The sequence below is a fragment of the Heptranchias perlo genome, chromosome 9 (genome assembly GCF_035084215.1).
Source record: "Heptranchias perlo isolate sHepPer1 chromosome 9, sHepPer1.hap1, whole genome shotgun sequence".
Classification (NCBI taxonomy): Eukaryota; Metazoa; Chordata; class Chondrichthyes; order Hexanchiformes; family Hexanchidae; genus Heptranchias; species Heptranchias perlo.
The window spans coordinates 38,627,630-38,641,631 of NC_090333.1; the positions used below are offsets into that span (position 1 = coordinate 38,627,630).

At 37.2% G+C, this 14,002-nt stretch overlaps 1 protein-coding gene across 2 annotated transcripts in view; it reads left to right on the top strand.

Moving 5' to 3' along the window:
• The window catches only part of faf1 (Fas (TNFRSF6) associated factor 1), a 292,563-nt gene that overhangs the window by 134,979 nt on the left and 143,582 nt on the right, over positions 1-14,002 (top strand). For both annotated transcript variants that reach the window (XR_010963860.1, XM_067990236.1), the window contains exon 8: positions 12,011-12,097. Coding sequence is in view for 1 of the 2 variants with exons in the window: in XM_067990236.1 (XP_067846337.1) it covers positions 12,011-12,097 (87 nt within the window). In the remaining variant the exon portion in view is untranslated. The remainder of the gene's footprint in view (positions 1-12,010; positions 12,098-14,002) is intronic.

Consider the following 14,002-nt stretch of genomic DNA (forward strand, 5'->3'; position numbering starts at 1 on the left):
GGGTGTGTACAAAAGGGGGGAAAATAATCTAAGAAGACTGTTCCTCGTGCTGCAAGTAACAAAATAACATGGAAGTCAAGCAATTCTTCAAAAATGAATATGTATTGACTATGCAGCAAAAGCAGACATCAATCATATCCAGAATTTATACGGTGCTATGATAATGACATTACAGAATAAATAGCAGAGAAGTTAATGAGCGAGCTTTCTTTTTCACGTTGTGAGGACATCCCAAAGCACTTTACAACCAATAGATGAATTTTGAAGTGCAGTCGCTGTTGTTATGCAAGCAGATACGACAGCCAATTAGCACGTAGCACAGTCTTGCAAATAGCAAATGAATGAATGACCAGATAATTTGTCAGAGGGAGAGGGCTGAGAAAGAGCGAAGGAACAGAGAGAGGTTCAGCTTGCCTGCTTCTTTAAGCTATAAAGTAGAAATTGTGAGGCTCCATGCTGCTGTGGAGCCTTGTTAGATGCAAATGCAGTGCGCAGAAATGACAGTACACTTTCACATCTCTGACCCATGTTCATGTCTCATGAGTTTCTGTGCTGCCAGCAGAGTCTTGGCTATCAGCACTTTGGTAGGGTCTCAGATTTAAACATTGTTAGAAACTGCATTGGAGGCAATTGTGAAAGATTTCTTTGTATCAATCAACCTTGGATATCTTCGCCAACAGAAGATCCCGTTAGTCATGAAGCAGCAGAAGGCAGGTTGATGTCTAAAGTCAGATGGCCAACGTGTTAGGATAATTCTAATGAATCTGTGCACTTAAAAGCTATACCATCTAAGATAGAGAAAATTTGTTGTCATTGCAGTTTCAATGCTTCTTTGTTAATAACATCACTTCAAAAGAAAACTGAGCATTATCTTATTAACCAAAAGGAAAGCTTAACTCATACCTTGCATTTTGTGAAAACATTGCTAATTCATATAACAGAGACATATTGATACATTTAGCTTTTATGATTAGCACATACTAAATCTAGATATTTGAAATCAATATTTTGAAATAAATTTTGGCTGTCTTCTCAAACTGAAATTTCCAAAAGTTTAAACATAAGTCAAAAATTACATATTTAATTAATTAAATTTATTCATTGAATTGTCTTTTGTATCTTTTAATGCTTTCATTAAAATTTTTACTTAAAGACTTCAGCTTCTCCCAAAAGCTTGGGTAACCACAGTGCTACCAAAATCCAGGACCATCTGCCAGTGCTGCCACAGCCCAGTTCTAATCCCACTGCCATCAAAGCTCAATTCTGTAACCCTGTGCTAACAAAGCCGAGGTCCATCACTAGATCTACCAAAGCCCAGGATTGCCCTGCCACCTCCCCAGTGCAATTAAATATCACTTCCTCTACCCGGTACTGCTAAATACCAGATACCTAATTCCAACTGGTAAATCTTGTAAAACATCCTGCTGTGTATTCTCAGCCTTAAAACTATTAAGGAATAAAAATTAAATGCATAGGTAAAGGAATATTTATATAAAACAGAGGCTGTTCATTTACAGTTTTCCAAGATTAATGGAAATAATAGTGAAATTTGATCTCTAAACCACCTGTAAAATCCCAGCATACCACCCAGTAGAAATGGAATTTGACTCATTCAGTGACTAAATTAATGACCCTGATGTTATCCCTTATCCAGTGTCCTGGCCAATATTTATCCTTCAACCAACACCACCAAAAACAAATTATCTGGTTGTTTATCTCATTGCTGTTTATGGGTCATGTTTCCTGACGTTACAAGAACGTCAAAAGTTCTTCATTGGCTGTGAAGCGCTTTGGGACGTCCTGAGGTGAAATGCGCTATATAAATCAAGTTCTTTCTTTCTAAGGTATAAACACCCCTACTGTTACAAAACAATGTATTCTCATTCTCACTGTGAGCTCTGCTAGTATTTAAAAATTGGTTTTGATTTCAACCATATAAAACAAGAATTTTTTTTTGTATTTCCTATGCTTGCACTTCGTATATTTAATTATGTGAGATATAGATACAAAAAGTCCTAATTCTTATTGTTGCTTACAAAGAAGATGTGTTATTTCTGTTTGGGATTTGATTAAATTTATAGAACAAAAATAGCATTCTGTTGTCCCAACTCTGTCTTTCAGTTAGTTTGGTAGATGCTTCCATATATTAGATTTGTTTTTAATTTTTAATCTCCTAGTCATTTGATGATGTCAACCAGGATACTGCTCAGAATTTTCATACAATGATGGATTAAAGTTGTGAAATACTCTTGTAAATTACAACTGTGGTCTTGTGCTTAAAAAAATTAAGAACAAAATATTCTGTAAACTACGTGCAATTCTGTCTCTAAATGATTGACTAAAACATTAATGTGGTAGTAAATTGTATCCTTTTTGTCATTGTATTAAAAATAGTTTTGTGCTTTCAATAGCATCAATTTTTTAACAGTATTAGCTTCAATACTCTTCTAATTTCACTGTCCCTCATATAACAGTACTACAAAACAAACATCCACAACCAGTTTTATTCTCTTGCGCATCTGCTCTTTGTTTCCATGCTCAAAATCAGCATATAAATCAAAATCTCTGTCACATCATTGGATATTTATGAGGAAACTCCTCCACTTACATCTTACCGGTAGTCCTCCTGTTTATAAAAAAAAACTGTAGTTCCAAATGCATTTGTGCACAAGGACCCACTGGGAGGGACGTTTCTACTTGGCTCCGTATCTCAGCATTCAGCAGTAGCTAATAGGCCAATATTAAAAACAGTAAAGCAAGGCACCAATTCTATCAACATCTTCTCACATTAAGGTGGTAAAATTGAAACTAGACTTTGTTGGGTTATGGAAGGAATTGAAGGTAGCAGACACGATGAAGGACCCACCCTGCAAGCTCATTCTTCGTTTAACATTATTGCAGAAATATTCTGCTTAAGTTCTGATTGCTATAATCAAAACCCTAACGGGGAATTAATGCGCCTCTTTTATCAAAAATAAGCATTAGGACTGTTTACACCAATCTGTACATCTGATTTGAATTTTTAAAAGCTTCTTCAATGCTGTCTGTGTTGTAACAGAAAGTTTATTATAGCCACTTCCAGATAATTGGAAAACCAGTAAATAAATTTGTTACAATGGTATTAATGGGAGAAGGGTGGAAATCTCTTCACTACTGTTTTTTCAGTTCTAAAATAATTTTAGCTCTACATTTCTCTTTAGTCACATGAAAGCATGTTCATTTATGTTCTTTACTTACTCTGTAATGGAAACTAAGACAGTGACATAAATATGGTACATTTTGTTCAGTTCTGGCAATGTTATCTTGTAAAAAATTGGATATAAAGAAATGAACAAGACATTTATGTCATGTCAATGCTGTAGGATTCTTGATGCCTAACTGCTTACAACCTACTTCAATGAATATTCAGGAATAACTCTGGGTTCCTGTTTATGTAACGTTGACTCTAGATTCCCTTATGCCTGAAGGAATTTCAACCCCATAGAATTTTGAAGCTGCGCTCGTCATGTACACCATTTTCAATTTTTGAATGTCTATATTCTCAAAATTTGCCTGATTTTTGGCTACATGTTTTGTCCATATATTTAGGCAGTGCAGACAAGAGAAATAAATATTTTTAAAACAGGATGTGTCTGTATTGCTTTTTCTCAGCAGGCTGTGAGCAAATTGTACGTGTGGATGAGGCATGGCCTCATCTTTGATCACTACTCTTAGATCAAAAACGGATTAGAATTCATTTAATCCTTTTTTAAATTACCTTAGAGACAGGTCTAAATATCAGCAGACACCATTCACAATTTGTAGAAAAATTAGCCACTTATCTTGACCTGTAAACTGTGCAGCTAGTCCTATATGTAAAAATAAGTACAATTTTGCACAGAGCTAATCAAATTGGTTGTGCATAAGATGCCAGGTTCGATTTCTGCAGTGTGTACTGTGTTACATGATGTTAGCATGGTTGCTGGTTGGAGTGTAACATTTGGGTTAAGGTCCAGTATTCTAGCTCCTGATCATTATCCAGAAATTACTGCTGGCAGTATACATGTATCGATGTAGGATGAGGACAGAATCAGGCTCAGCTATGATGGTTCTTGCAGTCAAATAGTTGGCTGACGCTCACTGTGAAGACTCCCATATGAATAATGGCAAGGTACTGGAGACAACTGACACCTAAGGGGCAGTATCCTAGTAAGGGGGTTAATGCCTTCAGACAAGGAGGGGAGAAAATCAATACATATGCATACTGTGTGCCTGTGAAGGGAAGAATAGTGAATAAATATTCATAGCTGGATGCAAATGTTTTGAAAATTTTGTGCACAAGAGACACATCTACCTCTTGTCACAAAAGTGGAAGAGATAAAATCTTAATGAAATATTAAAGTAGCTATTTATATTATTGCTCTGTTTGAAGGGATTTCAAAACACCTTATGCAAATTTAATTGTCCATCAATATTCAAATGATCAGCTTCAAAATATAGGTCACATATTTAACTTAAGGCAATGTTCTGTTGGCTTCAATAATGTATATTCCAAAACTCTAAAAATCGATATAGAATATTAAATTTCATGTGCCTTAGTACAAAAAGTAAGAGTTTTAAAATGAAGACTGATGAGATAATGGCTGTACTTTATAAGTTGCAATTATTTTAGGGTAATACAAAGTTTCTAAAGGCCTGTCAAAGAAGAACTTTTATTGTGTGATGATGAAGTAATTTTGTGCACTGTAGTTGCTTTACCATGTGGTTTCAGACAAGTTGCATTTCTCTTTTAATGGGGATGCTCAGATCTCCTACTTTCCCCATTTTTGAAATTCACTGCTCATGAGCAATCAAGGTTGGTTTCTCGTATCTTTCCGAGTATTTTCACTGGCAACAAGAGGTTTTCCACGGTGCTTAGTTTTGGTGGTAATAGTAGGCATGTCCACTTTGTTTAGGTGCTATCTTCTATCGCCTCAAATACATTTTCCAAATTGCTTTATGCAGTTAAAGTTCCATAGTATCTTGTTTGTTTCTTTGCCTAATTGTTGAGACTTGATTTTTCTCTGAACTTTTGAAGCCACATCTTCTCCTTTGATAGAGGGGCTAGATATCTGTTTCAAACTGGATTAATGGTGTTATTATTAAGGTTACACAGCCATGTCCCTATGCAGTGTCTTATTAATCTTGATTGACTTATCCATAATAGATGTGATATCAAATCAGGCTAAATTGTCTTTCCAGTTAGATCAAGTTTATGCTTATTGCAGCTGTTCACAAAAGAAAAATTAACTATCTTGTTAGCACCTTCCATATATTTTGTTGTGATGGGATTCCTAGTGGTCTATTGGTCAAATATTAGAAAATTACACTCAAAGGTGTTTGATCCTTTAACATTTGAAAAGAGTCATGGGTTAACAAATAAAGCATGTCATGACTTTGGTTTGTTGCTGATAATGTAAATGGAGATTCTGCTGACACATTGGATTAAAACGTAGTTTTCAAGTCTTTCTGTCACTGAAATAAACTCATTTCAGTATTTTTAAGTCTTGGCAGATGAACACTTGGGCCCATTTGTGTCTTCAATTAAATTTAACTTGAGGACCTTTTGATCTTCTCGTCCCGTGGGTTCTGATTTATCTGTTTTAACATTTATAGACTTGAAATGATTTAACTTGAAAGATTAAATTCTCGTGCTAGGTGTTCTGAAGCAGCCGTTATTTGATATTTATCTACTCAGTATGGTAGTTTAGAATTGGGATTAAGAAATCGTATTTGGCTTACAATACTGAAGGGCAGCTCCTAACAAGAAAAGTATGCAAATTTTTCATATGGAAGGAAGGATTTTCTTTAAATTTAGTGCAGGGTCACTGAATTTGATTGATTAGACAAGGGAGGGGTATGAAAGAATAGAATATACTGAATGAATACACCACTAATGCCAGGGGACCACAGCTATTAAGTGTCTATACTGTGTTATTGCACAAGACTATGATAGCATTGAAGACTAAATGTGCATATGATCAAGAACGAAAGAAGCAAGAAAGAAATAGAAAAGATTTCCCCTCATTTTGTATGAGGATTTATCTAGAGCACTTACTTATTTTACTCGTTTCACCAATAATAAATCCGATCTTATGACTTAAAGAGCATTTTGGCTAAGGCAGGGACTGGGGGAAAAGAGAGCAGTTACAGGATCAATAATTGTCTAGGCCCTTAAACAGAAAGTTAAAAAACCTTCAGCTGCTGGTCTGTTTTTAGCTCGTCTGTATTGAGGTCCCTTCAATTTGCAAGAATTGGCTTGCAGTCTTAAATATGCATATGTCCTCATTGGCAGGAGGTGTAGCATATTATCATAAGGAAGGTGCTTCTTGGCAAATTTCTACGAGGAGGGGATGGCTACAGCAGAGCATAGGCATGATCTGATAGATATTCATTTGTGGTTGACAAAATCAGGATGATGAGCTCCAGGGGAATCGCAAGCTTTGCGAAATGTAATCTTTTTTCTTGAATAATTTTTATAGAATTTGGAACAAAATACAAATAAATCAGGAGGACAACATGAGTACGTGGGGTAGGCACACCTAACTTTATTTAGTCCTGGAGCAAATTATTAATTCTTGTATTTTTAGCCCTGTCTTTGGTTGCAGCTTATTCACATAATGCTTTTGACCATGATTTATGCTTTTTGAAAGAGATAATGCCTCAGGCATGCGATTGAAAATCTTCCATCCAGAATTTGTTCAATTTGCTGAAAGTTTTGTGTGCTACTCAACCCAATATCTTAGAACACAACCTAGATAATGTTCTTCTATATCTAAATAGATCTACCTCTTGCTTTCCCCCCCCCCCTGCCCCCACCTCCTCTCGCTTTCCCCCCCCCTGCCCCCACCTCCTCTCGCTTTCCCCCCCCCTGCCCCCACCTCCTCTCGCTTTCCCCCCCCTGCCCCCACCTCCTCTCGCTTCCCCCCCCGCCCCCACCTCCTCTTCGCTTTGCTCTCTCTCCCCAAGATAAACTCTCAGGTAATTACAGTGAAATGGCAGAAATATTGAATAGTTACTTTGCCTCCATATTTACCAAGGAGACCAACAAGGTGGACAAGACATTAGAAAAAGAGATCAAAAAAGATATGAAGACATTTAATATAGAAAGGGGGGACATAATAAACTAATCAAATTTAGAGAGGATAAAACCCCTGGGCCGTATGTATTGCATTGGAACATATTAAAAGAAGTTAGCAGAGGCACTATTACATATATATAAAAAGTCATTAGAAAAGGGAATCGTGCCAGAGGACTGGCAGACAGCTAATATTTAAAAAGGGATATAGAACAAGTCTAAGGAACTATAGACCAGTTAGCTTAATGTTGGTGGTAGGAAAGATAATGGAATCTTCACTCAATAAAATATAATGAAGAGTAGTCAGTACAGATTTCAAAAGGAAAGGTCATGCTTGACCAACCTTATTGAATTCTTTGAAGAAGTAACAGAAAGAGTAGACTAAAGTAATGTAGTAGATGTAATATATTTAGATTTTCAAAAGGCCTTTGATAAGGTATTGCATAGTATAATCATGTCTAAGGTCAGAGCATGTGGAGTCAGGACAGGTAGCAGAATGGATAGTAAGCTGGCCACAAAACAGAAAACAGAGAGTAGGGGTTAAGATAGCTACTCAGACTGGCAAAATCATTAAAAGTAGTGATACGTTAATAAGACCATAAAAAACGCAAACCAAGCACTGGGGTTCATTTCTAGAGGGATAGAATTAAAAAGCAGAGAAGTTATGTTAAACTTGTATAGAACCTTGGTTAGACCACGCTTGGAGTTCTGTGCACAGTTCTGGTCTCCATATTATAGAAAGGATAGAGACGCATTGGTGAAGATTCACAAGGATGATATCAGAACTGCGAGGATATAATTATCAGGTCAGGCTAACAGGCTGGGGCTCTTTTCTCTAGAAAAGAGAAGGTTGTGGGGTGATCTGATAGAGGTCTTTAAGATAATGAAAGGGTTTGATAGGGTAGATGTAGAAAAAATGTTTTCACTTGTGAGGAAGTCCAAAACTACAGGTCATAAAAATAAGATAGTCACTAATAAATCCAATAGAGAATTCAGGAGAAACCTCTTTACCCAAAGAGTGGTAAGAATGTAGAACATGCTACTACAAGGTGTAGTTGAGGCAAATAGCATAGATAGATTTAAGGGGAAGTTAGATAAGCACATGAGGCAGAAAGGAATAGAAGGATATACTAATAGGATTAAATGAAGAGGGGTGGGAGGAGGCTCATGTGGAGCATAAATGCTGGCATATACCAGTTGGGCCAAATGGCCTGTTTCTGTGCTATGGACTCTATGTAACTATGGATGTAACCCTCTTTCCCCTCCCTTTCATCCCCTTCTTTTTCCCTTCCCCATCTCTTTCTCTTTCTTTCCCTCTTTTTCTCTTTCCTCTCTCTGTTTAATATGCAAAATAAAAGCGACAAAAATCAGAACACTTTAATTTGCCCCACACACACATATGCCACCTCTCTTTTTAAAAAAAAACACTCAATACAAATTTCTACCTCCAATAAAGATTTTGAAATGTATCCTCTTGTTTTTCAACATTATTTGAAGAAAAGGTACAGCACAGAAAGCATCTAGCCAGCTTGGAAAAAAACGGCAAACAAATAATTTTATAAGTATTTGAGTTTTTTTTAATTGGTAGATTAGTCTCAGTTTTGTTACTGGGTTCTGATTGGTTACAGCTTGAAAGGATTTTGAAAAAAATTAAGTGATTTGGTTCATGTTTTGCTTTGCTTTTTTGGTGGCTGTTGATTGTATTTCTTAGCTGCTGAACTGTGATTTGTTGAATATGAAATATGAGCATATCAAAAAATATGATGCTAAAGTGGCAGCAAATCCAAAAGCTGTGACATCCAGTGCCAGAGAAACAAGAAGTGTGACACTGACGTCTGGCGCAAAGTGTAATGTGACAAACAGGAATGGGACAGAAAATAAAGCTATTGCTGCTATGGGGCATAGTGTCACAGCGCCACCTAGCTTCTGCAGGACTGAAAGGTATGTATAGATATGGCCTAGAATTTCCTGGAGACTTGCACCATTGGAATGGCACATCTACGGCATTGGGTTTGCTTTACACTGTGTACAAGTCCCTGGAATTTTGACATAAGTGAACTACACCATTATTTACGCCACGTCATAATCCCCTGGGACTTTTCACAGCTCCGCCAATACCCTCTCCGAAATCATGCAAAATTTATTATCATAGCTCTGCTCCCAGTTAAGTCAACAGCAATCACAAATTTCCTATATTTATGCCACTGTTCTTTCCATAGCCGCTTAAGTTGGAAAATAATGGCGCAGGCAGATGTATTTGAGTTCAGAATAATTGCTTACATTAAAATAAAATCTCTGCTCTTGTTGTTTTTAATTTTTAGCTATAACCCATCAAAACATTTCTTTGTACGTTAGATTTAGTGTATATTGTATGCACTGAAGTGCCTGCACATGTCACTGATAAAAGTAAGAGTGGGGCAAAATATTTGTTTAGGCCCATTTTCGGGCCTGAAATCCTCAGCGTGTATCAGAAGCACGGGAGGTGAGGCTTGTTTGAAATTGGGCCTCATCTGAATAATTCCAGTGAGCTGTGAGCTGAAGATTTTCTGAGGCAGCTCATCGCTTTCCTTTGGACCAGTTTAGGCTGGCTATGATGCCGGCAGTGGCTCTCAGGTAAGGCCTGGCGGGGTGGGGGTGGCACGAACATGTGGGGTGTGAGCGGGACCAGCAGCGGCCTGCAGTAGTGCTGTTGAGCCAGAAAGAGCGTGTCTGCACCTCCTGACTCCACGTTAAGGTAAGTTTTAAAAGAAAAAACTTACCTTTATCTTGGCGGCCTCCAGCAGTCCCTTTAATGACCTCTGGTTAGGCTGCAGAAGGAACCGAAAAAACTGAAGAGCATTAAATGACCAATTTCAAGAGCCGTTATACTCTTTATTAGCATATGCAAGAGGCCTGACGCCTGAATATCGCTCAAACTAATATGGCAGCAGACGTATTTATGTTACCCTTAGGACGCAGAACGTAGCCCCACAAAATTGGACCTTTTTACTCCCATTTCGTGCCCCAGAAAGGGGCTGAACAAGGTCTAATTTTGGTCCCGTTCAAATCTGAGATTTTTTAGGTAGCTTAAATTACTTACGTCATCTTCTAAATAAATGTTTTTTAAAAAATCTGTAACTTAAGATGTTCCTGAAAACTGAATACAACAGCTGAGTGTGTCCGTAACTCAAATAATTTTCTGGAAGTGATCATGTTCAGCATAATGAAAGGATTTGAAATTCATAATTTTATGCGTCGGGTCATGCCAATATAGATCTGCTTAATTGATGCTGATGGGTTAAACCATTGGCTTCTGAGGTTCCTGATTCGCCATTATGCTCGTTGCGGCGTATTCAAATTACTTTTCCAGGAAATTTTAGTGTAAGTTTGCAATGGGAAGATTGGGGTACAAGATGGTGTAATTTACGTAGTAAGTCACAGATCATGCTGTTCCAGGAAATTGTGGGCTATAGTCACGAGATAAGCATATATAGCTGTGACAAATCATGTCACAGAAAGTGTGACGAGCCGGAAGTACGCACTAAATATAAGATTTTTTTATACATTATAGATCAATTTGAGATTCTCCAAAGGCGACAATGGAGGTCACATCAATTATTCAAATGTCAAAGTCCAACGTACTTTAGTCTAGATTTTGAGTGTATATTTTTGAACCATTGTGATTCTCCCCCCACCCCACATACACCCAATCTCTCTCTTTATTTAAATTAGAGTGTGTGAGCAACATTTCGAGATGTTTTGGGCATGTTCAGAGTTGTTTAGTATTTGCACTTTTTTGGGAATATCCCAAGTTTGCAAAGCTTTTGATTTGCAAAGAAAGCATCAGAAGTGCAGATTCCTGTGAACTTGCTTGACTCTGCTTTGGAAGACCGTGCCTATTTCTGTTGCTATGACTGCAAAGACATTGACAGGTTTTTTAGTAGCTCTTAAGGTTAATGTGCAAAGCTAACTGGTAACCAGCTTCTTGACATGCGTGGTTGAAATGTGGGACGTTGCTATCCTTGGGGATTTTCTTTCAGATTAGTGTTAGGTTTAGGTTTATTGTGGTTTTGAAGTCTAAGTTACTGTTAATGTGTATGACCAATGAAATATCTGTATTCCTTTGTTTCTCCTTCAGTTGTTGATGGATTGACGATAAAGTTTTTAAATTTTTCCCTTCGGATTAGCTCGACATAGCTTTATATTGCAGCCGTAAGAAGCCAGCACTGTGCAGTTTTTCTTGTACTTAATTGAGCAAATATTTTCAGATTTTGCCAGGCATGTAGAAATAAAGTTTAGCAGTCAAAGCATGCCAATGCTTTCCAAAAGCAGAGTGTTAAAGCAGTGGCATTTCCACTAGTTTTCTTTTGCTAATATTAACTAGTATTGTTGTATTGCAAAATGAGACTAACCTTTCAGAACTGAGATTACTGCATATTGGCAGTAGTCTTCAGTATGTTATGTCGATGTATGCTTTAATAGTGTAAAGTATTTGTTGTAGTACTTTCAACTTCAAATAAATTGTAAACAAAAAAAACCCAAAATTGATTCTGTTTATGTTGAAGGATTTTTTTTAAATCGAGTGTCCCAAACCAAAGTGATATGCAGAATTTCTAGTACCTTTTTGGGTCACTTTTAATTTGGCTCATAACTTAAATTGACTCTTCCTATTTAATGATCCAGTGCTCATCCTTCAGCTATCTAGTATGATGCTCTCCTCTACAACCATTTAGGTCTTTCTATTCTCATTGTGTTTCTCAGATCACAAGATATGAAGGCTCCTATTGTGAGGAGCATATGAATAACTAACCAGTTTATCTGCATTTGGTATGGTAAGACTCATGCTGAAATGTACTGTGTGCTTGAGATGACTTTTAAATAAAACAAAATAGTGTGTGGTTTTTTTTAAAAAAAAAAAATCTTTTCTTTTATTAGGTAAAGCGTAACATATTTGATCTAACAAACATCCCTGTCCGCCACCAGATATGGGAAGGCTGGCCTGTCTCTGCCGAGGATGACACTGTGAGTGCAATTTATTTTCAAAGAATGTGTGCTGTGCTTCAATCCTTAGTATTGTGTAATGAATAAGCAGGAGACTTTCTTTCAGCAGATGTTCTTTTATGTACTGCTGCTTTTGTTAGTATGTGGTTTTTATATATATTTTCATTTCTGCATTATTCTTTTTATATGACCATTGTAACCATTAGCCAAACATCTTTTCATAATTGAAGAGAAGCGTAGGGCACAAGAGCTTACTTTTCAGATTTGCCCATAGTTGAGACCAGTCAGCTGTATAAACATTTCAAGATGTTTTAGTATCTGCATGCATAAAGGCTTTCCTCTGAAATAATTCAGCCACCCATTCAACACATTCTCCAACTTTTTTGTGAACTGATTTAACTTTTTAACATCAATTGGAATGAAAACCTGTTCACTGAAGCTTAGAATTTTGTTAGCTTAATCACTTTGTTAATGTGTGAGCTGGTGGTATGATTTTATATAGAAATATTTAAGGTATGGGGAAATTATTATAGGCTATTAAGCTTCACTTTTGGAAAAACTGGTGCATTGAAGCAAAATGCTACTTTCTAAGTTTTGTCTTACTAATGTCAATATTTTTGACTGACCAAGTAATTGTTCATAACTGGAATGGTGGTTTGGTTTGGGTGACATAGAATTGAATGTGACATTTTTGTTTTAAATTTTCTTGAGTTAATCTCATTCAGTTAAATCCAGAACGAATGTTGTTGATTGTATGATTCAAATTAAGTGTGTTATTCTGTGTTTTCTTTCTTTTTGTCTCTCTGTATCTCTCTCTTTCTCTCGCTCTACCTATCATACGACAATAACGGACAAGAAAAGACCGACTGGTCCATCCAGCTTGTCCCACAGAGTTGTGATTATGCATCACAATTAATGCACTCTCCACCCACCACGATCCATGTAATCTTCTGGAATATGTGAAAAAACAGATTTAAAAACCCCCACACATGATTGAAACTAGTCCAGGAGATCACATTTGTCCTGATTTACATTACAGGATACCTACCTCTTATATGAGGTGATTTTGCAGGTCTATGGGGAAAGAGCAGGGGAGTGGGACTAATCGGATAGCCCTTTCAAAGAGCCGGCACAGGCTTGTTGGGCTGAATGGCTACCTTCTGTGCTGTATGATTCTGTGATCTCCACCCCAACCAGAAATAGGTGCAGCTCTCTTGAAGCAATACAACGAATCAGCGTTCACTACGTGAGCCAGAAACCTGTTCCACAGATCGACAAATGTCTGGGGAAAGAAGAACCGCGTAACATCCAACCTGGTTCTGCCCTTGTGTAACTTGTAAGTGAGATCCAAGGTCCTCCCTAACCTATTCAGTTGAAATAATTGGTCTACATAAACATCATCTGTTCTCTTCATTATTTTATAAACCTTGATCAAATCACCCCAAAATGTATTCTTCTCTAAAATATAGAGACCCAGTTTGTTGAGCCTATCTGGGCAACTAAGATGTTTTGAACTGGAAATTAATCTTGTGGCCCTTCTCTGCACCCTTTGCAAAGCATTAATATCCCCCACCATGTGAGGAGACCTAAACTGGACACAGTATTCTAATTGAAGCCTAACCAAGGTCTTGTACAAAGACAAAATGGTATGTTTTATCTTATATTGAATTGTGCTGTGAATGCACCCTAGTATCCTGTTCGCTTTAGCTATAGCTTCATGGTATTGATCATGAACCTTTAGAGATCAATGAACTAAAACACCCGGATCTCTTTCTTTCAACACTGGCATTAATTCTTTTCCCTGTAGGGTGTATGTACGTTCAGCATTAGACCTACCCAATGCATAACACTGCACTTAAACAGTTAAACATCATTTGCTAAACATGGGCTAGATCTGCGTGTACTATTTGAGCATCTGCTACAATC